Raw genomic sequence first — 23,020 nt, 5'->3', positions numbered from 1 at the left:
CCCACCCCAAAGGCAAGGTCAGGCAAGGAGCTGGAGCCAGCTCCAAATTAGCAAGACTGAAGTCCGTAATGACATTAAAATCAGTCCTTGGAAAGTAATAGTATATGCATAAATAAGTGGGAAACACATCCCATAACACTCTGGTCTCGCTGCCCCGGATCGACGATCTCGCACGTTGCCCAGCCCCTGATAAACAGCGCTTGCTCTATAAAACCCCAAAACGAGTCTAGAGAGTTTATTTGGTTTATTTCTTTCTAGTGGACAGGAACGGTTGGCCTTGATGACCTCAAAGATCTTTTCGAGCCTAGCGATTCTACGAGTTGCTGGCATTTTCGGTAAGATATCCCACGCTCTCACCCCGAGGGGGTAAGGCAGCGACGGCCGGCGATGAGGACGGCTCCGCGGGCGCCAAACACCACCCCGGCACCGCGGTTAACCGCGGAGGCTTTGGGCTCAACGGGGCGGGGCTTTGGGCGGGCTTTGGGGGCGGGGCTTTGGGGCGGGGCCGGGCGCGAGCGCGGGTCGGCGGCACGAGGGGAAGAGGCGCGGCCGGAAGGGGCGGGTCTGTCTCCCGGGTGACAGGAGGCCAAGATGGCGGCGCTGGAGGTGGCGGCGCGGCGAAGCGCGCCCGGCTTTGAATGAGGGGCGGCCGGAGGCTGCGGGAGCGGCCGCCTCGGCCCCTGGCGCCCCGCGCCCCCCGGGCAGCCCTTCTCTCCCTCGGGGCAGGTGAGCAGGGAGGGGCTTCCGCCTCGCCTCGGGCGGGGGCCTCGTGGCGCTGCCTCGGTGGCGGCCCCGCCCCGCTCCCTTCTCCTCCGCGCTCGGGACGCCCCGGGCGCAGCGGCCGCCGCCGCGCCTCACCCTCCCCCCCGGCCTTCAGGCTGTGCCAGGGGAGGTTCAGATGGGACATTAGGGAAACAGCTGCCGAGGGAGGTGGTGGAGTTACCATCCCTGGAGGGGTTTAAAAGACGAGTGGATGAATTGCTAAGGGTATAATTTAATAGTGGGCAGGTATAGTTTGGCTTGATGATCTCAAAAATCTTTTCCGACCTAGCGATTCCATGATTTTCGCTCAGCGGTGGCGGCCCTGACCCCTTTTGGGGTGGAGGGGTGGTAATCTCCTGCTCTGGGAAAACCATGAGGGGACTCACAATGGGTAGTCAGTGTTCGGGCACTGGGAGGCCTGGCACCCTGTGGAAAAGGACGGGTGGGGTGTGAAGCTTTTTTTCCCGTGTTTGTAGGACTCTGCGGGACTTTACTGTTTGGGGTTACCTAGTCTGAAGTATTTCTTTGTTCATACTGACTGATAAATTGCGTAAAAGTTAACGTGAAGGTTAATTTGTACATCCTTAGAGATTTGAGAATGGCTTAGCAGGTCACTGAAAACTTAAGTGCTACCATCTTGCTTCCATGCTGTCTGTAACAACACAGGAACCTGGGCTGTGCTTGTAGAATGGTGGGGCGCTATTTCATGGTCATGAATTCACAATGTAAGTGCCTTAGTTGTGCATCTAGTGAAAAATAGTATAGCTTGCTGCTTTGTTGTTCTTCTGAATTGTCTAGAAATACAAACGTGTCCTGTAGAGATTTCTTTAAGCTGTCTTGCACAGCATGTTTTGTAGTCTGTCTTGATTGTAAACAGCTGGTGCTTGTGGAGACAGCAGATGTTGGAAGATGATTTTGTGGTCATAACAGTGAGAGTGTGTTAATTTGTCACCTCTGGACATCTGTGTAGATACAGGTGTCTTAAGTCCAGGGTGGCTAGTAGGGACTGGAAGAGAACTGGGGTCTCTTAAACTCTAGTTCTGTGTCTGACAGCTTCTTTGGTATGCAAATTCAGGTACATGAATTAGTGCATTACATAAAGGATTTCTTGTAAATGTTAATGAAATTGTAGTGTAGTATTGTGGGATTGCATGACTTCAGTCTCTCTTCTCCATGCTGGTTTTTGGAGGGCAGTAGCGTATGTAGATAAGGAATTGCCAAAGAATGACTGATTAGTTAGTGGATATACTTTCTATTTTAACTAACTTTGCCTTGAAAATAGAACTTACTCTAATTCTGAACAGAAGACTTTGCAAGTTCAAATTAACAAGATTGGTACTATATTGAGTTTCTTGGAGAGGAAGGGATGAGATGAGGTGGTATTATTATGGAAGAAGTTTTATGGTTCTAGGAGTAGCATGTTTTAAAAAGGCTGAAACTTTATATGTTGTATATAGTGTGTTGGGTCTCTAGGAGTAACTTGGGAATCCCCAGCATGCCTCAGTGTTTTACTGCCTTTAATTAGAGAGACAACTGTTCCTTCTTGAATTTTCTGCAGCTCCTAATAGCTGTGAAATCTCCTGCTAGGTTTGAACACCTTAGATGATTTAACTCCCTAAAATTACAGGCAGAGTAGTCTTCACTCCGAGCTACCTCACAACTGCTTAGTTAGGGTGCTTGCACTGAAGGTTGGAGCATTAGTGTTGAAACTCCAGTGCCTATTATGGACATCTCTGACCACCTACCTATAGTCAGATAGAGATGTTTGCAAATCTTCCCTTTGGATTCTACTCTTCTCTCTAATGCCATAGTAGCATGGCTTCAAGGCTCAGTCTTGCTGCCATTTAATCTATCCATGTATGTTTCTATATAAAATGGTTAAAAAAACCCTAACCAAATGAAAAATGAGCACAGAAATCAATCAGGAAGAGAGGAGTGGAATCTCCTTGTTATAGAGAGTCATTGTTCTCCTCGAAATGCAGGAGATGCTGCTTGTGTCTTTCAGTACCTGGCTGAGTGCTCTTCATGCAGAATGTCTTTGCACATCTTGTAATGTATGCAGTTTGGAAAAGGATTTTTGTGCTTGAAAATAGACAGTTTTTTTCACTCTGTCTTTTAATCTTCATATGATTCCATCTCCCTGTAAACCTTTTTGGTCATCTTCAAATTGATGTGGCCACTGTACTTCTGTAAAATTTCTCATAAAATGAACTTGTCAGAAATCCTGTCCTTGCCACTGAAACTTTGGACTAAGCATATGGTACTTGGTAGTTTTTTTTCAGCTTTTCTAGTGGAAACACACTGGTTCAGTGGTGCTTTTGTGGAGTTTTAGTGCTAACACGTGTAAGCACTCAAGGACATGTTAGTCTTGTACTAGGAAGTAGACTTCTCATTTCACTTTAGGAGGGTGAGGCTTTCTTTGTGGCTACTTATGTAAATACGCAGTTGGCGGGCAGCCTTTCGGTTTCAGACAAGTTATTTTTAGTCTTTATTTAGATGCCATCCTTTGGCTCTTTAGCTAGCTATATTTAATAGAAGTTAAAGTCACTGTTTCCAAGATGTCTTCATGTATTCATTCCAGAGTCACGGATGAGCTGATGTGAAAGAAAATGTAATCAATTCACAAAACACTGGTAATTCTAAGCAGAAGTTCCATTCAGAAGATGGTGCTAGCTAAAGAAAACAGCATGTTACAGCATTGTAATGGACCAGAGCCCTACAGTATAAGTGCTCTATGAGTGTTTTGACCTTTTTCAGTGTCAGTAGGAGATGAGTTCGCTAGGAGAAAACAAGTCTGTAAAGCAATTTTAATGTCACAAAGTGACTTTACTTTAGGATCATCTCTGTCTCATTAAATATTGTTTAAATGCTGTTTGTGAGTGCAGTTAACTGTGAAAGAGGAAGTGCTTCTCGAGATGACAACATGCTCCTTCTACAGAGGTGGCTACTCTTGCTTGTTGCACCATAGTTGACTAACTCAGCTGTACTATGCGTGCTGCACAGATGATTTGCTTGCTAGTGTCACAAAGATGCCAGGAGTTTTAATCAGGCCACTGCTGCAAGCTGAAAGCATTATAAAAATGTGTCAGTTATACTTCTGAACTTTCCCTCCCTTCACTAGATTTCCTTTATGGATCCATAAAATGTTTTCAGGAGTAAGTTGCCTCATTGTTTTGACTTGGCTCTAAGGTGTTTGATGCTGCCATACTTTAATCCCTTTTGTGTTTATCTTCCATGTGAGCAACTGCTATGACTTTTTACCAAGTGGAAGGCAGTATGAGCTATGCAAGTCAAACTCAAGCGAAACTTGGTGTCTGTTACAAAACAGTTGCAGGGATTACTAGAATTAAATTAATTAGGATTCATGTACTGCTTTATTTGCTTATTTATATGTGTTGTAATGGAACTTCAAGGCTCAGTTGACAGTAAGTCTGATAAGTGTAATAAATTAGAAGCTATACTGTGGTGGGACCACAGCTGGAATGCTGTGTCTGACTCTGGAGCCCTCAGCACAGGAAAGATATCGACCTGTTGGAGTGGATCCAGAGGAGGGCCATAAAATGATTAAAGACCTGGAACACCTGCCCTGTGAAGAGAAGCTGAGAGAGCTGGGGTTGTTCAGCTTGCAGAAGTCTCTGAGGAGACCTTATAGGCCTTTCAATACTTAAAGGGGGCTTATAAGAAAGATCGGGAAAAACTTTTTAGCAGGACCTGTAGCAATAGGACAAGGGTAGTGGTTTTAATCTAAAAGAGAAGTTTAGACTAGATATTAGGAAGAAATTTTTTGCACTGTTGGTGGTGAAACACTGCAACAGGTTGCCCAGAGAGGTGGTAGATGCCCCATCCCTGGGAACATTCAAGGTCAGGTTGGATGGGGCTCTGAAACCTGCTAGTTGAAGATGTTCCTTCTCACTGCAGAGGGGTTGGACTTGTTGACCTGTAAAAGTTCCTTTCAACCCTAACCATTCTATGATTCTATGTCAATATGGGAGAAAAAAGGCTTTATCACAGTTTACAAATGGGAAGCTGAGGCATGAGGCATGGTAAGCATAAGGGTGTACTGGGCTGAATAACTCTATCACATTTTCTGTATTCTGGTCCAGTGTTTCACCTTTTAGCCTCCATCGGTTAAGAAATATTCTAGGATACTTGTTGGAGCACTGACACTTCGTATTATGTCCCTGTGCTGTCCTTTGTCATAGTCAGCTGCTGATATAATTGTAGTTCCTTCTGGGACTGATTATCAGGGAAAAGCTTAAGAAAAAGAAAAGAAGAAAGTTGTGGCCCTGCCATCTAGCGTTACACTGCTCAGTATTTGCTCCAATTCCTTAGATAAGGAAGATACATGCCCGTGCTTCCTTGTGGTGTATGAGAAAGACAGATGGCAAGAAAACACTTTGTTTCAATTAACAAGTTTAGTGTAATGGTATCAGGTGAATTAAGTTTGCAGTGAACTCAAGAAATATTAAGGTTCGATTAATATACATATATATCCATACAACTGCTTCAGAATATTTTTTTTTTGAGAAAATTAATCATTAACTTTAGAACAAAGAAATAAACCAACCTAATGAAAACAATGCTTAAAGGTGCACAAAAACAACAGCAAAAGTCACCAAACAAAACTTAAAACCTTTAGCTTTCCTTTAACTTTTCTTTTTGGGTAGTGCAGTTCTTGGCGCTTGAAGCATTTGCATTGTTGCTGTTTCAGACACTCGGGCAAATGTTTGACTTGTCCTAATCTTGAACCAATAATTGGTTCAGGATTCTATTTTAAACAGCTTTTAGTATATTGCTAAAATTAATGCATTTATACTGCTTCATATCTTAATTATCATAGATAGACTGATGAAAGTACTTTTCAAAGGTGGAGGATTACTATGGCTAGCTAGTAGGATATTGTTGCTAAAGCTCTGGTTGTGCATCCGACAATTTGTAGTGTACAAAGCTTAAGTTATTTGTGAGGACTACAATCAAAGTTAAGAGAAGAGGCAGTACTTACTGCCTTGAAGGGGTGTAGTGCTGCCACAGTTGAAGTGAAGCTAAGCTTTAACATAAATATGTTATGGGATTTTGTGTGTGGCTTACCATAACTCTGCAATTTTTGAATGACACACAAAAAGTGGAAAGGCACAAGTTATATGATTGTCACGGGGAATGACGGTAACTATTGAACCCTGCCACGCAGGCACACTGGTGATATTGGAAGTGTAGTCACCCATGTACAGGAATGACCTAGGAAAAATGGATCAGCTTCTGGTGGCTAATCTTGTCAACGGGGTACTTTGCAAGCTTGTCAGCCAGACCGTGTAGGTTCTGTTCTTTCAGTTGTTTAATGTCTATGTTGAAAAGTCAATACAGTATACAATTTGATATATTAAAGAATGGAGATCGATTTAAAAACTGGGGTTATATGTACACTTTTCTGTATACATACACATATCTGTGTATGTGTCGCACTTGAATGTTGTTTTTTTTTTTTAGTTTTGCACTTAGCTAGTAAACTTCCCAGTCCTTTGAACTTGGGCACAGATAGTATAGAGTCTGCAGAAGTTTTTGAGTAATAATTGCTTGCTAACCTTTTCAATAAGTAGTTTGCTTTTTAATTTAGGATCTATCTTGGCTGTCCAGTGGGGCAGTTATATAGCAGGGGAAATGGCTTTGCTCTTTCTAACGTTGAGTACTTTTCTGCTCCTTCCCTCCTGCCTCCCACGCCAATAGAAGAGTGAATTCTGGTAGAGTGGAGTGAGCTTCTAAACAAGCATCCTTTCAGAAAAGACATACTTTTATTCTCATTTCAGCAGTTCACCTGCTCTTCATACCTCAAATGCCAGGTCGATGGTTCTAGCTGTCTCTTTTAAAAGTAAGAGTTTCTTTCACCAATTCACTGTTGTTTTGTAATAATTTCTACCTTTAGAATAGAGAACTGTCCATCCAGTTGGTATCCATTCATTTTTCACTAACTTCCACAGTTTCTGAGTTTTTCAAATTCTTGATTGATGCATTCTCTTGTCACCTAGCTATTGTCAAAATTGCTTATTCTGGAAGTTGAGGAAGTGCTTGAGCACAGTATAAAATAATAGTCCTGTCTTTAAACCTACAAGCTAAATGTGTTGGATGGTGTTTGCTATTCTTGCTTCTTTGTGGGAAGTTTGACTGTTCCCTGTTACTGTCAGATGAAAAGCTGTTTTAATACCCACTGTTGTATAAGGTTCTCTACATTTTTAAGTCTCTCATGACGTGAAACTAAGGTACCACTAGTGTTAAAGGAGGAGTTAAATGAGCTACACCTTGATATTGTGGTCTCTAATTTGGCAGTTTTAAAGGCTTAAGCCTTCCATTTTACAGTAAAATGGCCTGTTTATTTAATAGCTGCCTTGTATGTTTTTTCAGTAGCAGAAATTTCTTATCTGGACTATGTGTGAAGCAGTATTTCCAGTACTGTATTACTACAGTGTTTAGTACTAGTTAACATTATCTAGCAAATGAGCACCAATAAAAAAATAAATCTAGGCTCCACGAAGCTCAAAAATCCCATGATGTACTTTTTAATAAAATCCTCAGGGCAGTATTGGAGCAGCCTACCTAACGATCCACCTTCCTGACTCTTCCTAACTTAAAGCCTGGAATATAAAAAGTGATTTAAATGCCATAGCATATTTGAAATCAAGCTGTCCTTCCATGGAATACTCATGGCCTGAGGAAAATGTCACAGGGCTGCCTTCTCTTCTCGCCAGGAGGTAGGTTAAACTTGCAACATAAAATGTTGTTACAAGTGTAGATGTATATAATGAAAAGCTATTTGTGAAGCCTAATGTCTTCTTTACTCTTTACCTGTAGAAGACAGAAAAGGATTCCTTGAATTAAAGCGGATTATTCTGAGCCAATCTGTACTTATTTGAGGGGATCTGTTGGAATAATGTGCTATACTGAGTATAAATTCTGCAGATTATCAAATTGAAACTGGTAACAGCTTCCAACATAAGTGGCTTCAGCCAAAGATTAATAGGAACATTGATAGATCTAGTGGTTAACTTGTGATATAGTGTACACAGGATGAACAGTGTCTTTCTTTGCTCATAATTGTTTAGCGACACTGGTTCTAAAATAAATGTTTGTTCTCATTATACATTTCCATTAAAATGGAAACTAAACATAACTGGCCGATTTGGGGGTTTGATTTAACTAAATTTATGATTTGCATATGCAAGACTTACTCAAGCAAGTGTGAGCTTTTTATCAGTGATCACTCTGTTCTCCTTGCATTGTGATGGTTGGTGCCATTTTTAGTGTAAAACAGATCAGCTGTACAGTCACAGCAGTTGATTGCCCGCACTTGCCTTTGAAAGTATCTTTAACTCTGACTTTACCTATGCTTATTTGCTGTTTCTTTAAAGGATGTATACATTAGGTACTTGTGTTATTTATATCAATGAAATGTCTTGATAGTAGGAAGGTATAGTCTTTGCTGCAGGTACCTCCTCTCTTTTCTTGGATTAATATGGTATCATAGAATGCAACTAAGGAAATTGACTTCAAGAATGATGTAAAGATGTATAATCCTCTTCATCTTAACTTTTTTTCTTTTGCAGGAAGGGTTTCTCACCATGGCCATAACACAGTTTCGACTCTTTAAAATCTGTACTTGCCTGGCAGCAGTGCTGTCTTTCATTAAAAAGTTAATATGCAGGTAAACATGCCTTATTCAATTTGATTATCTTTTTTTTTTTTTTTTTTTTTTAGATTAAAGATTTTTGCATTTCTTTCCTTCTCCCTGCACCTACCCACCACTTTTTCCAGTTCTGGTTTTACAAATTGCAAAACAGTCGAGGTGGATAAAAACTAAGTCAAATTCATTCTTTAATCTGCATATTCCGTCAGAGTTCAAAATGTCTGCGTAGTGGAGTTGTGAGTATATTTTGTGGTATGATAGCTCTAATGAGCAGTGTTTTCTAAGCAGCTGTTACAGGGATCTAAAATTGCTATTTAAAATTATGCTGTGTCAAACTTCAAGGAAAATAGTTCTCCACATTTTCTGGAAGTACTTGGCAAGTGACATGTTGTTTTTTAAGAGGTTCACTTAATGGCAGCATCCACGCAGTCATCAGTCAGTAGGCTTTCATTATAAATGTAAATGATTCTTATCCTGCTTTGTCAAGAAACAGTTACCTGAGACTTTGGATTCTTCTGCCTGTTGAAGTTTCCTTTAAAAGTTTGGAGAACAGTGGTTAAAGTTCAAGGGAACTGCCATTTTTTTTTAATGAACATGACTTATTTTGCTTACTATTCTAAGCCATGCTTAGTGTTCTTTTGAGTTGTAGACCCATGAATGCAGCAGTATAATACCTAGAGTCATTAAAAAAAACCCTCGAGTTATGTTTGTTTTTAATATTAGAGTTCAAAAGTACAGGAGCAGGGTACCTGAGGCAGATCGTCTCAGCATTGTGCTGGCATCTGAACTACCGTTGCTTCTTTGCATTCCTGTAGAAAGCGATTTTACATGAACAAATAGCAATATAGGGAAATGCATTCTCCTTTTGTGTGTGATGCTGGTGAGGTTAAAATGTAGGTAGAATGTGTTAGACACACAATAACTGTTTATTTCCTGTTCACCTACACTTATTCTAAGAGTAATAGGAAGCTCTCAACTGGTTGGTAGACTCACTACGTATGGATGTAGTGAAGCTTTAAAAATATATATTTTCATGCTGCGTACAACTATATAAATATCGTCCTTGGTTCTGTGATTTGAATTCCAAATTAAATTAAGAGTACTTGCTGTTCAAGTTCTAGAAGTCAAAACATTGAATTGATGATAGCTTCTATATTATCTGGAGCTTTCATGTCTCTAAGTGCTAAGATAGCTTTTATAAGCAGGTAATTGTTTAGTAGGTGTATTGACAGTATTTTCTTCCAGTTTTCAACTTTTGAATGAACTGAATCCTTGAAATGAACAACTGAGAGCCTGCTTGGTAGTAAAAAGTAGCAGAATTTCTGTGAATAACAATTAGTTGAAAAAATGAAAATTTAAATTCTTTCATATGGACAAGTCAGTGGATCAAATTAGTTCAGTCCATTAACTACAGATGTTTCTCCTGTCTGATGCCAGCTGCAAATTATAGCTTGATAAATTTTGTTTTCCTGTTATGCACCCTGGCATACGAGTATTCCTGATAACCAGCAAATGTGATTTAATTAAGTGTGCATTTTAATTCAATGAGTATGATCTAGTTCTTATTTAGATTATATAGTTTTCAATGGTTTTTCATTTAAACAAGTGCCTATAGAGATCGTACATCTTCCTAGTTGGCATAAAGTCTGCATATAGTACTAGTCATCTCTTTAAGCAGTTAAAACTGTTTAATGTTTTAACTTAAGCAGTTAAAACTGTTTTTCATAAGCAGAAGTCTGCCTGACTCCACTGTTTCCAGGAAACAAAAGGTAAAAATATACAAAGAGATGAAACTTCATTTTGTTCAAAATCTCTGGTTGTCTTCTCTAGCTGAGAAGTGTGGATGCTGCTAATTATAATGTAAGGAGAAACAAGCCCAGGAATTATAGAGGCATTTGGCATTCAGAGTAGCAATCAATATCTGAGGATGGTTGTGAAGCAGCTGTTGCTATGAGCATCTTGTTCCCTTTGCAGAAAAAGTGGAGGTATGTAGCCCTCCTCAGTGCTGCAGTGTGTGGCATATTCTTACCTATGTTATATGACAGAAGCTACTTCCTCCCACCTTCACCCTTATCAGTGTAATCATTTTGGCTAGATGAATGCTTGTTATAACCTCCTTACTGGAGTCTCCTTCATACAAATAGGAAAATATATGTAATTGTATAAGTGATGGTTTAGAACAGTGTAAATATAGTTATGTTGTACAGATCTGAAGGAGTTTGTTTCCAAGCTTTGGTTTCCTTTAGGGGCATCAGCTAAGTCCAGTCATCCAGAACCAGAAGTCTCACATATGTTTGAGGGTACAGTGTTTTCACTTTCCTTTACCCCTAAACTGTCGCTTTTCAGCTTAAAGGGACAGCTTCTAAGGGGGCTAGAGTTAATAGTATAAAGCTTGAAAGTTTGATGATGGTGCCTGATCGTAAGAAAAAAAACTATTGGGCTTAAAGTAGGAAAAATATATCTAATCACTCACCAGCATGAAGTAGAGGTGATACTGCAGGCAGTTCAGCTATTCTGAGTTGATGGTGGAACATTTTCTGATAGTAAAACTAATGGATGCTAGCTCCAAATAGCATTTTCCTGGTTGTATTCTCATCAGTAGTAATAAATGAAACTTAACCGTTCCAAGCTGCATAAGGTCAATTATGTGACTGTCTTGGTATGGGAGCTTGTGCTCCTTGGAGAAAATGTGAGTAAGCCTGAATTTCTTTCTCTTATGATGTAAGGTTTTAAAAGATAGTGAATGTGAGCTAAGAATATTTAAAGTATTAATGTGATCTTTGAATACTGTCATTAAGTAAATATCTAGGTGGTTTATGTGCAGTAGTTTTTCTTCAGTTAAAATTTGAGTGCACCCCTCAGCAAGTTTGCTGATTACACCAAGCTGTGTGGTACAGTTAACACCCTGGAGGGAAGGAATGCCATCCTGAGGGACCTTGACAGGCACGAGAGGTGGGCCTTGCCAACCTCATGAAGTTCAGCAAGGCCAAGTGCAAGGTTGTACACTCAGGTCAGGGCAATCTCAAGTACAAATACAGACTGGGCAGAGAATGGATTGAGGGTAGCCCTGAAAGAAGGACGTGGGGCTGCTGGTGGATGAGAAACTCAACATGAGCTTTCAGTGCGTGATTGCAGCCCAGAAAGTCAACTGTATCCTGGGCTTCATTAAAAACGTGTGACCAGCAGGCTAAGGGGGGTGATTCTACTACTATACTCTGAGCAGACTTTGAAGGAAAAACTGCTTTAGCAGTTCAGAAGTGATTTGTTAGATGTGGCTAAGCAGAAAGATTTCTCAGTTTACAGTAGAAATGGTTATCTTTGAACAAACATAGGTCAATAGTGTTTGCTTCATAAGCACTGGCAATCTAAAAGTTGTAACTGACTATGCAAGTAGCTGACTATGCAAATAACTGAGTTCGTTTGTCCATTTCATGTTTATTAGATTTGCTTCTTTATTTCCACTGCAGTTTTAAAAGTAAATTGTACGTTGAAATTCTTGTGAGGACTGCTTTAAGTGCATAATCAAATTTCTTTGTTCAGCAGAATTTTACCAGAAGTAGGTAATACTAAGGTAGCACTTAATGTTTTATCCATGACTGTTTTCAGTAGTGCTGTTCTCAGACTTCCTTTTTGTTTTTTTTTAAACTTAGTGCTCATGTTTTCAGAGCTTGGAGGAATCCTACATTTTTCTTTCAGGTCTGGAAGAGGACGAAAATTAAGTGGAGACCAGATAACTTTGCCAACCACAGTGGATTATTCATCTGTTCCTAAACAGGTAATTGTTTAAGTGGTAGATGACTTAATAGATAAACCCTTGACAAAGTGATTATACCAGTTGTACACCAGGATTGGTATGTACCTTAGAAAGATACAATATTATTGTATTATGTTATATCATATTAAGTATATATCTGAGTGAGATGCAAGGTACAGGTTTTTACTTGTAGATAATGTTAACTTGTAATATGTACTTCTGTTCAGCCAGAAGTAGAAGACTGGTCTTCATGGGATGAAGATGCACCCACCAGTGTGAAGATTGAAGGTGGCAATGGTAATGTGGCTGCTCAGCAAAATCCTTTGGAACAAATGGAACCTGATTATTTCAAAGATATGACACCAACTATAAGAAAAACTCAAAAAGTAGGTATTATACCTTCACCTATACTTATGGCTTTAAAATAGGCTGCAAGTAAACTGGCAAGTTATAGAAGATGCTTCTGACGAAATTAAGCTGTCCTATTGAAATGAGAATAGATGTTGATGACTAGTCTAACGTGTCCAACTAAAAATACTGTCTCTTTGAGGTTTTACCAAATGTGATGCTAGTTCATGATTACATCTTTAGTTTTACTATTATTGGAAACTTATGAAGAATTTCATAATCTGAAGGCTCTGGGAAGTATAATGTGAGAACCTTCGAGTTGCTTTAATTCTGAAAGTGTAACCTGCACTAGGATACTTATACCCTTCCATTATTTGAAGGGAGACATTCCATGTCCTACTCTACTGAATCCTGAGGTTGTAGCACTGCTGTTTCAGAAAACAATTGTTCCTTGTTTCACCAAGTTATACTGGGGAGGCTGGAATTGGGGAACTGATTTTTCCAAGTAGCTTAGTCTTCAAATACCCATTTTTATTATGGAGATAACACAGAAGTGCCACAAATGAGAACACACTGTATCAACACTGTAAATAAATGCCAGTTAAATTTGTGGTAATTGCAAGTCTTGTTTCTGTGTTGTTTCTGTGTTTCTGTGTGGACCTGGGTCCTTGGAGGGCTTTAAATCAACTGGAAAACCATTTTCACAATGACAGCAGTAAAACACTAGAACAGCTTATCAACGCGGTTGTGCAGGGTCCATCTCTGGAAGTTTTGAAGACTCAAGCAGATAAGTCCTGAGTACCTTCATAGGCCTTTGAGCTGACAGTGCTTTGAGGAGGAGATTGGATTACAGACCTCCTGAGGCCCCTTCCAATCTAAATCTTCCTAGGGTCCTATGAACTGGACATGATGCTGGGATCAGTTTTCTGTGCGTTCAGGATCTGCATTATGCTGTGGACTAAATTCTTTTAAGGATTTTGAACTTCTGAACTCTGAAGGCAGCAGAGGAGGGCTGGGGAAAAGCTAGACTTCTCCCTTGTGTCTAATGACGTTTTTTACTAATAGTTTGAGCTTCAGGTGCAGAACAAAACTTGCAAACAGTCCATGCTGTTTGAATACTCTGTACTGGGTTTAGTTTAAATGTATCTCTAGACACCACTGCAGGCACTGTAAAGAACATTCCTGCTAACTTAGCTTTGCCAACATTCTTAAATATGGATTTGATTTTGTATTTCCATCAAATCTGGGCTCAATATGAACCCCAGTATCTGAGGTGGCATCTACTTGTGTTACTACTCATATCTACAACGTTTGGGGATGGAACTTCAGGCGGAGTCTGTTATTGACATAGGTGGTCTAGTCCTATTTCCTTTCTTGTGTTAGTACTAGGATTTGTAGAGTCAGTGCAACTGTCAATTTACCTCTTTTGGAGGTAGCAGAGATATAAAGTAGGCTAAACGAAGTAAGTGAGTAAGTTCATGTCTTGAGGTCAAGACAAGAAAGGGATCGTAGAGGCCATGTTAAATTTGGTAATAAGCCTTTTAAGAGAACCATTAGTGCATGATTTTCAACCAAAACCATACGGAGCTTTCCCAGTTGTGTATTGCATTTCAGCTATTGAAACTTAAATTGTCTGCTCAGATATGCTATTGAAGTAGCTATGAAAGCTCATGCTCTGAAGCAGTAAAGCTGTGCAGACAGCATTGTCCTCAAGGGCAGTGTCTTATAGTGACCTATCACGGAAGCAGGATTTCTCCAAGGACTGTGTAATGTAATTGATAGCTTATGTGAGTACTGGGAGATGTGGCTGTTTGATCTGTAACTCTTCGTGCCCTTTCTCTGTCTTCATGCAATTATATGTTTCCATGTAACTTAAAAAAGCTAATGGGAGTGGAGGGAGTTCTTGTCTGCTGCAGTTTAGCTTCTCTCACTTATCAGTTTCTTTGGCTGTACAGCTTCCAGGACTCGAGCAGGTTTGAGAAGCAGTGCAGTGTTCTGTAGCTGTATTTTCATAGGCACAGTTATGTGATCACCAAGAAATCTGTGCCATGCTTTGACTTACCACTCTTTGTTCCTTTTTTTTTTTTTTAATATTTTCAGATAGTCATTAAAAAACGAGAGCCTTTAAATTTTGGGATTCCAGAGGGAAACACAGGATTCTCTAGCAGATTAGCAGCTACACAAGATATCCCTTTTATTCACCAGTCTGTAAGTATGCTCTTGATCTCGTATTTACAACAGTTAAATGACTGTACTGTACAAAAAAGATTGTCTGCCTAAGGTATGCATTGTGAGGAGGAAAAGGAGTAGTTGTGAAGTAATGTAAATTGCTTAAAAATTGAGTATTTGCTTCAAAGCGAAGAAGTAGTAAATCTAATTTTAACTAGTTTGCTTTACTGAGAAACTGAATAGATCAGTGATAAACAGGTAAGAAGCTTGCAGGCGCTGGAATACTTGCTAGTCTTCTAAAGCAACAGACTATGTTTTTTGGTTAGTTTTTTTTTTTTTTTTTTGGATTCTGCACAGTGAGTTCCTAAGAGAAGGGTAGACTTTTATTGATTTGTTTTTCCTTGAAAGCCTCTGGGTTACTTTTGCTTTATTATCTTGGACTAATTTTTAACTTACTCTTTTCCCCTTCCTTTCTGTAGGGATTGTGTTCTAACAGTATCCTAGCTTTTGCTCTTAGCCTTTGAAAAAGTAGTCTTGTAGCTTAAAAGCCTGGCTGCTTAGGAGGAGATGCTCTCATTCTCTCTTCTTCTTTGCCTTCCTTAACAGTGTATCTGCTTTGATTAACATAGTGCACAAAACGGTCTAGGCAGAGAACAGTAAAGGATGGGCATACCACTTTCTTTAGACTATCCGTAATGAAAATAATTCAGGAAAGGACTTGTAGTGAGTAAAAGCAGCACACAAACGATTTTTGGACACACCAACATGTTGGTTTGTGGGTGCAACTTCCAGAAATCTTTCATGCTATCTACTCAATAATCTGCTCATTTTCTTCTTCCTAAAAATGCACACCAGTACTCCCTTCCTTCCTTTGTTACTGACTAGTAGAATACAAAAAATCCTCCAACAATTAACTGGAAAAGGTCAGTATTAGAGCAGCAGGAAGTGTATAGACAATAAGCTGAGAAGTACTGTCATACCTCTGATATTTCTGTATGTCTGAAGCATCAAGGATAAAAATGTTTTATCTATTTTTCTGTGTGCTAAGAACTTCTCTTCTTTTGTTTCAGCCTGAACTTGGAGACTTGGATACTTGGCAAGAAAATACTAATGCCTGGGAAGAAGAGGAAGATGCTGCCTGGCAGGCAGAAGAAGTTCTTAGGTAACTGAAAATAATGTAGCACCATGTAAACTTTTACGTGTAAAAGAATCAAATATAGGTTTGTTTGTTGTAACATCTTCCTGATAAGAATTGTTTAACAGTTCTTAGTGTTTACAACAAATGATTTTTATGTATCTAATCTCTCTGTAAGTTGTACTTGGCAGAGTACATTTTGGATCTGATCAGTTTAGTAGATGAGATAGGGAGGGAAATCTGAGAATCGCTGGAACATTGGAACAACACATTAACCCCCTTCCAAAAAAAACAACTCTTCCTCCCACTGAAACCCAACCCAACATGTACAAATGACATGTATCAACTTGATAAAATTAATACCACTGAATGTCCTTATGAAAAGGATCATAATCACGTGTTCTTAAGTAAAAATAGTTCAGGATAGAAAGTGAAGTTATAAGAATGTTCTTGGAATCCCTGTAGGAGCTGTGCTTTTCTAGCTAATTTAACTAAACTAGCTTGAATGTAGAATCGGTGTCTTAAACAAAGTTAGTGTACTTTGTCTGTGTCATTTGTGGGTTTTTTTTCCTCTTAAGCACACAGGAAGGAATATGAAGGGTAAAGAGATGCAGATTGAGTTTAAGCTAATCACGTGCAGTGATTGGAATTGGCAGTGGCTTATGTTAGCCTGTTTCATTTCAAGGTTTTATCAAACTTTAACTGCTTGCTACATCATCAGACAACCTGCCTCATACAGCTCCAGCTTTCTAAACTGCTTTCAGTTTTCTCACAAAATCACAAATACATTACTTCAGTGGGACAATAGTGACTCTAAAATAAGGACATGATACAGAGCTGTGAACCTTTAAAGGAAAAAGTTATTTTTTCTGAAAAAGTTCTAGCGAATGATTTATTGTAATATTTGGGAAAAACTTGCATTTTTCCAACTAGTAGAGTAAGACAAGAGGGAAGTAAGCAGCACATTTTTGATGCATTAATGATAGATAACAAATGCAACCAATTTTAATTGTCATCTTGCTCTGCAACAGATTAAGATGTGAGAATAGAGTTGTGCTGCAAAAATTTTTGTGAACTTCATCAGATACTTCTGTGTGTATGTTCTGGTCGATGTCTTGGGTTTTATTTTGTTTTGTTTTTTTTAAAAAACTGAATCCTGAAACTGTTTAAGGTCCTGAGGTCTTGTCTTTCGCTAATGTATCACAGAAGTACAAGCTTTGTGGTACAAAAGATGTGCCTTTGAGCCATTTTTGTTCTAAGGATAGTACCCTTTCTGTAAAGAATGTTGGTAGGCTCAGTAAGATCATCTCTAAAGTGCAGTCTGCTGAGACTTAATCTGTGATGCAGCAGACAAAGAAAATGAAGACAATGAGAAATACTGTTTTTTTGGAGCTGAGAAATGGAACAACTATTCTGCTAACTGCGGAAACTGCATTGTACTTTATTTAACCCTTAGCACATTCCCTTACAGGTGTATTTATGAGTACTAAAAGAAGTACTCAAACTTTCTAAAGCAGGGACTTTTCTAATACAAATTAGCTTTTAAAAATAATCTAGTGTGTGCATGTGCCATCTTATTTCTGGAGTGTAAAATTTGTGTAGTGAATATTGCCAGGATGGTCAAAAGGATATTGTCTGACAATTGTCAATTTCATACTCTCGAATACTTAGTAAGAAAGATGCCTTATGTGGGAATAGCAATGGGCTTTTCCCACAAACTCCCGTTTTTCGAAGTGTCAGCTTATTTGCTTGAAGCTGTTGTAAATATTTCAGCCTGGCATCTTTACTATTGAAAGATTTCAGCTCCAGTGGTAACCTCCCTGGCCCCCCTAAAAAGTATCAAACTGTACTTGTTTTAGAAGGGATATGTACGTGTCCAAATATTGCAAGTAAATAGAAGGAACGTGATCAGAACTGTAACTCTCTGTATTACATACCGCTTGGCCAGCTATGAATGGCCAGCTCAGTACAACTGATCATTGTGTAAGCTGTATCCCAACTGCGTGAAGTAAAACCTTTGTTTTATTCATGACACATCAAATTATAATGTTTTTTTTGTAATTCAGGAAAGTGCTGGTTGATTTTTAGCAAGATTGATGGAAATACCTTCTGGGTTTACAGTTTCACTTTGCAGTAGACATCTGTAGTGTAATTACATCTGACTTCAACATAAAACTGAAGTATAGTACTTGACAGGTGGGGCTCTGTTTTCAATTAATTGTAAAAAGGAAGTGATCTGGAATCTGTTCTTAATGGTAGAAGAGTGCATCTTGGTCTACAAAATGATCTCAGGATTTCAGACTGCTAAATGGGGGACAAAGTCCCCCTTATCCTCTAGGGTGTTGTTAATGCTGACTGTACTGCAGCAGAACTTATTGGGAATGAAATGAGTGTGTAGAAAAAAGATCTCCCTTAGCTAGCTGTGTCTGGGTACCTGTTGGTGCTCAGTTATTCAGAAATGTCTTTAGGCTGGAATAACTTTTGTGTAGTAGTGAAGTACTGATCAGTCATGCAAAAATGGGCTGTGGCCTGCTAAATAGGAATGAAGAGCATATCCTGTGGCCTTCTCTCTGGTGACTTAATGTGTATGTGTAACAGTTGAAATAAGCATGTATTTTAAGCCAGATGCTTCCTGGAATCAAAGTATTCTGAAAGATAGTGCTGAGGAGTGACCTACTAGTGCCTGAGAAGTTCCTATGGTGTGGGGTTTTTTTTCATACTCCCCAGCACTGAAATTTTTGAGTCAGTGATGAATCAGGTTGGTGGATTTTAAGCTGGATTTTCAGTTAACTGAGGTTAGTTAGAACTTGCTTTCTTCTGCAGATTGTAGATCTGCAGATTTGCACCTTTAGACTTTCTTATACCAGTGAAATCTTTTTACCAGTGGAAACAGTTAAGCTGTGTGCTGGTGCATTTTTATTTGTCAGCCAAAGACCAGATATTGCAGTTATTTGGGGTTGTTTGTTTTTGGGTTTTTTTAAACATAAATTTTGTTAGGAATTCCAAGCAAGATTGAAATCAAGAATAAATATATTCCTGGTTTAAAAAATTTACATCACTCCATCCAAACTCTGCTGAACTCCTTGCTTTGGAACCCAGAGAAAGTACATCAAATAAGGCTGCAGTTTATCACAGGCTCTGTGTTTGTTGAGAAACGAAACCTTTCTGAGCCTGCAAGGTGGTAACTTAATATTGAAAACATGCTGGAAATTTGGAATAGAGATCCAAATAGAATGTTTTGAATAATGACCAAGTAAAAGAGCAGTGGAAAGGTAATAACTTCGTGGTAAGCTACTTACTTATATATTTCAGTGATTTCAGTTCTTCTGTCTGAAGTGATGTGAAGGGTTGGAAGGGACCTTAAAGATCATCTCGTTCCAACCCCCCTGCCATGGGCAGGGACATCCCACTAAATCAGGCTGCCCAAGACTCCATCCGACCTGACTTTGAACACCTCCAGGGATGGGGCATCCACAACTTCCCTGGGCAACCTGTGCCAGTGTCTCAGCATTCATGGTGAAGAGATTCTTCCTAATGACCAGTCTAAATTTGCCTCTCTCCAGTTTATACCCTCCCCCCCTGGTCCTATCCCCACAAGCCTTTATAAATAGCCCCTCTCCAGCTTTCCTGTCGGCCCCCTTCAGGTACTGGAAGGTTGCTATAAGATCTCCTCTGAGCCTTGTCTTCTCCAGGCTGAACAAACCCAACTCTCTCAGCCTGTCCTCGTAGGGAAGGTGCTCCAGCCCTCTGATCATCTTCGTAGCCCTCCTCTGGACCCATTCCAACAGCTCTATATCCTTCTTACATTGAGGATTCCAGAACTGGACACAGTATTCCAGATGAGGTCCAAGTATGGACCCCTGAGGGACACCACTTGTCGCAGATCTCCATCTGGACTTTGAGCCATTGACCACTACTCTCTAAATATGACCATCCAACCAGTTTCTTATCTACGTTGCCAATCGCCCATCAAATCCATCTCTCTAATTTAGAGAGAAGGATGTTGTGGGGGACTGTGAAAGGCTTTACAGAAGTCCAGATAGATGACATCCGTTGGTTTACCCATGTCCACTGCTGCAGTTACCCCATCATAGAAAGCCACTAAGTTGGTCATACAGGATTTGCCCCTGGTGAAGCCATGCTGGCTGCCATTACTCACCTCCCCATCCTCCGTGTGCTTTAGCATAGATTCTAGGAGGATCTGTTCCATGATCTTCCCAGGCACAGAGGTGAGGCTAACAGATCAGTAGTTCTCAGGGTCGTCTTTTCTACGCTTTTTGAAAATGGGCACAAAGTTACCCTTCTTCCAGTCGCCAGGGGCTCCTGACTGCCATGACTTTTCAAATATCATGGAGGGTGGCTTGGCAACCACATCTGCCAATTCCCTCAGGACTCTGCGATGCATCTCATCAGGTCCCATAGACTTGTGGTTCAGGTCCTCAGGTGGTTCCTGATGTGAATGACTAATTTAATTCATCCATGACAGAAAGGAGAACAGTTTAATAGAGCATAGGAAAACTTCCAGCCATTGATAATCAATCAAGGGAAACCACGAAGGTGTTGAGTAAGTGCAATGCTTCTCCAAAAATAACTTCTAGTCAAATACTTCTAAATTTTGTGTGTCAAGGTTGTCCGCAGTAGGAAGCTACCAGAGAAAGTTGTTTGAGGTGATGATAGTTTTTGATACTGTATGTTTTACACACTGAAGTGGATGCACATAGATCGTTTAGATATGTTGGCAGTTAACTCCCTACTGTCCTGTCAGCCGGAATTCTGTATTCTCTTTTAATAAGCACTTCTTTATTCACTCTGAATCTGTGCTGAATTTCACCTTTTCAAGTTAATGGATCTTCTTTTTTACTTTTAAATATTTTTGTCTTGCAAGCAACTTAGCAAATTTTTCATATATAATAAACTGAAGCAGGAGTGACCTTGTGCCATTCTGTTTCTACTTATGCAGTACAGGAGGGAGTTGCAGTGTACCACTTGGGGTATCTATCGTTGTTGCTTCTTTGCAACTCAGTGATGGGAGGGAATAAAATAAGTGGATTTTTGTGTTTTGTTTTTCCTGCAACCTAGTCAGCTATGTATTTGTTGAAGTTGGAAGCCTATTTCCGTAGACAGATTCTTTGAGCTATCAAATAGTGATGTCTGGGGTTTTGTAGCAATAATAAGAAATAGTGCTGTAAGGATACACTATTGAGTATTTTGGAATTATTTTTTTCTTTCCTTACTTTACAAAGATGATAATTACTGATGCTTCTGTCAGTGGTCTAGTGAAACTGTTTTGGTCTCAATCTGAAATGATGGGTAATCTTGCTATTCAAAACATTATAGTTCTTTTTTTTTTTTCCCCCTCTAAGTATAACTCTAGGCCTTAACTGTTGTACACTCTCACTGATTTCACTTACTCTGAATCTTTGAGAACTGAGTGGGTTTTAGATTATAAAATAATTGAGCAAATATTACTGCTTAAGTCTAGATAAATCTGAAGAAGGTCAATAAAGGCACAATAAAACAATAACTGTTCTGAGCCTAACTGCAGTAGACTGAGGCTCTCTTTTTGTTATTTAGAATAACCTGTGCTGAAAATCGGATTCCTGTTATTTAGGAATTCATGTTTTCTTTAATTGCAGACAACAGAAGATAGCAGAAAGGGAAAAAAGAGCAGCAGAACAACAACGAAAGAAAATGGAGAAAGAAGCCCAAAGGCTAATGAAAAAGGAGCAAAATAAAATTGGTGTAAAACTGTCCTAACAGAAATCAGGCATCAGTGGCAGTGCCAGTGAAAAAAAAAATTTCAGCTCTACAACATGCATATTGGTATTGATTTAAGTATTTCTAGGACTTCAACGCACTGCTTGGTTCCAATGCATTCTTCAGGTCATCTTGGAAACCAGGGTTCTCTCACAGTATCTTGAACTAAGTAAGTGGTTCTTGAAGGAGAAGAAAACTCCACAGAAAATCATGCCTTGATGGAATGATGTTTCCTGCAATAGTTTTATTCCAGCACCCTTCTTCACAGCAAAGGTGATTGCGCAAGGATATTGATTGGAAGACACTCTTAATGAACAGCTCAAGCCTAAGGAAAAGAATGTAAATATTCAATGGTGGGAATTACTGTATTGTCTGTGCTTACCTGAAACATGTAATTAAACAGTTTTAAAGAACGTTTTGCTTCCTGCCTGATAGAGAATGTCTGCTTTTATCTTTTTATAAAAGTATTTCTAAATACATTAACATTTTTCTATGGGAGTTCATATTGACCTGTGCAGAAAAAAATGGGTTGTTACAGATGACCTGCAACTCTCAACGTACTCCTGGTAGAGTATGCTGTGGTAGACCACAAGTTACAGCTGAACACTCAAGTGGGTTTCTTGTCACTTGCAGCTTCCAGTGCTGCTATGACACATTTACATGCAACACTGCAGTGGCTGTCAGCAGAGGCATCACTACACAGGAGTGCTGCACACTGATCCTTTTGAAGGCTGTCATTGTGAACATAGGGGAGTGATTTGAACACTGATGTTGGTAAATGTGTATTTCTAGCAGAAATTATTTTACTTCCTACAGTTAGGAAAAAAAATCCTCGCACCTTATTCTTGTTGCATAGGTGGTATAATTAAAAAACTGTCCTGTTAATAAATCTAGTGTGAAAACTCCCAGTTCAGTTAACAGCATTCTTCAAATTCTATTTTTTACACTTATTGTATGTATTTACATTGGAATTTCTCTGCGGGAAAGTGTACCAGGTAAATGAGCAATAGAAGACAACAGTGCTGTAATGAAGAAGAAAACTTCATGTCTACTGGAAGAAAAAGTGGATTGGAGGAGAGGAGTCCATTTGGTTCTTATGTCCCACTAAGAGCTTCAGTGAATACCTTCTCCATATTCTGTTATGTGATGCTCTTATCCTGGAATTCATAGGTTGTATGGATTTCTTATCTTGTGACAGATGAGTGAGGACAGGAAATTCAGAGTCTTCTTCCATTTGCATACAGGGCACAGTGAAGCTTTAAAAGAATGGGAAGGGGTAGGGGGCTGTCTGACTGTGTCATCAAAACCATAATTTGTAATTAAGTTGATAAGTAGATTCTGACACAAGGTTTGCTTGAATGATAAGTAATTGAGAAAGCAAGACAGTAAGAATTACCTTTAATGGCCTTAGTCATGGAGAAGA

General features: G+C 39.5%; 1 protein-coding gene across 3 annotated transcripts; it reads left to right on the top strand.

Moving 5' to 3' along the window:
• Positions 1-558: 558 nt before the first annotated feature.
• On the top strand, positions 559-22,010 carry EBAG9 (estrogen receptor binding site associated antigen 9). Of its 3 annotated transcripts, XM_054059322.1 has the most exons (8): positions 559-726; positions 7,327-7,502; positions 8,355-8,452; positions 12,131-12,209; positions 12,416-12,574; positions 14,637-14,744; positions 15,776-15,867; positions 21,477-22,010. In XM_054059322.1, the coding sequence occupies exons 3-8, from the start codon at positions 8,370-8,372 to the stop codon at positions 21,595-21,597; spliced, it is 642 nt and encodes a 213-aa protein (XP_053915297.1). In that variant the 5' UTR covers positions 559-726; positions 7,327-7,502; positions 8,355-8,369; the 3' UTR covers positions 21,598-22,010. The 3 variants fall into 3 exon arrangements, with proteins under 3 accessions (XP_053915297.1, XP_053915298.1, XP_053915299.1); XM_054059323.1 differs by lacking the exon at positions 7,327-7,502; XM_054059324.1 differs by lacking the exons at positions 559-726; positions 7,327-7,502 and having other exon boundaries at positions 12,085-12,209.
• The last annotated feature ends 1,010 nt before the right edge of the window (positions 22,011-23,020 follow it).

The sequence above is a fragment of the Cuculus canorus genome, chromosome 2 (genome assembly GCF_017976375.1).
Source record: "Cuculus canorus isolate bCucCan1 chromosome 2, bCucCan1.pri, whole genome shotgun sequence".
NCBI lineage: Eukaryota > Metazoa > Chordata > Aves > Cuculiformes > Cuculidae > Cuculus > Cuculus canorus.
This window is presented reverse-complemented; position numbering and strand designations above follow the sequence as displayed.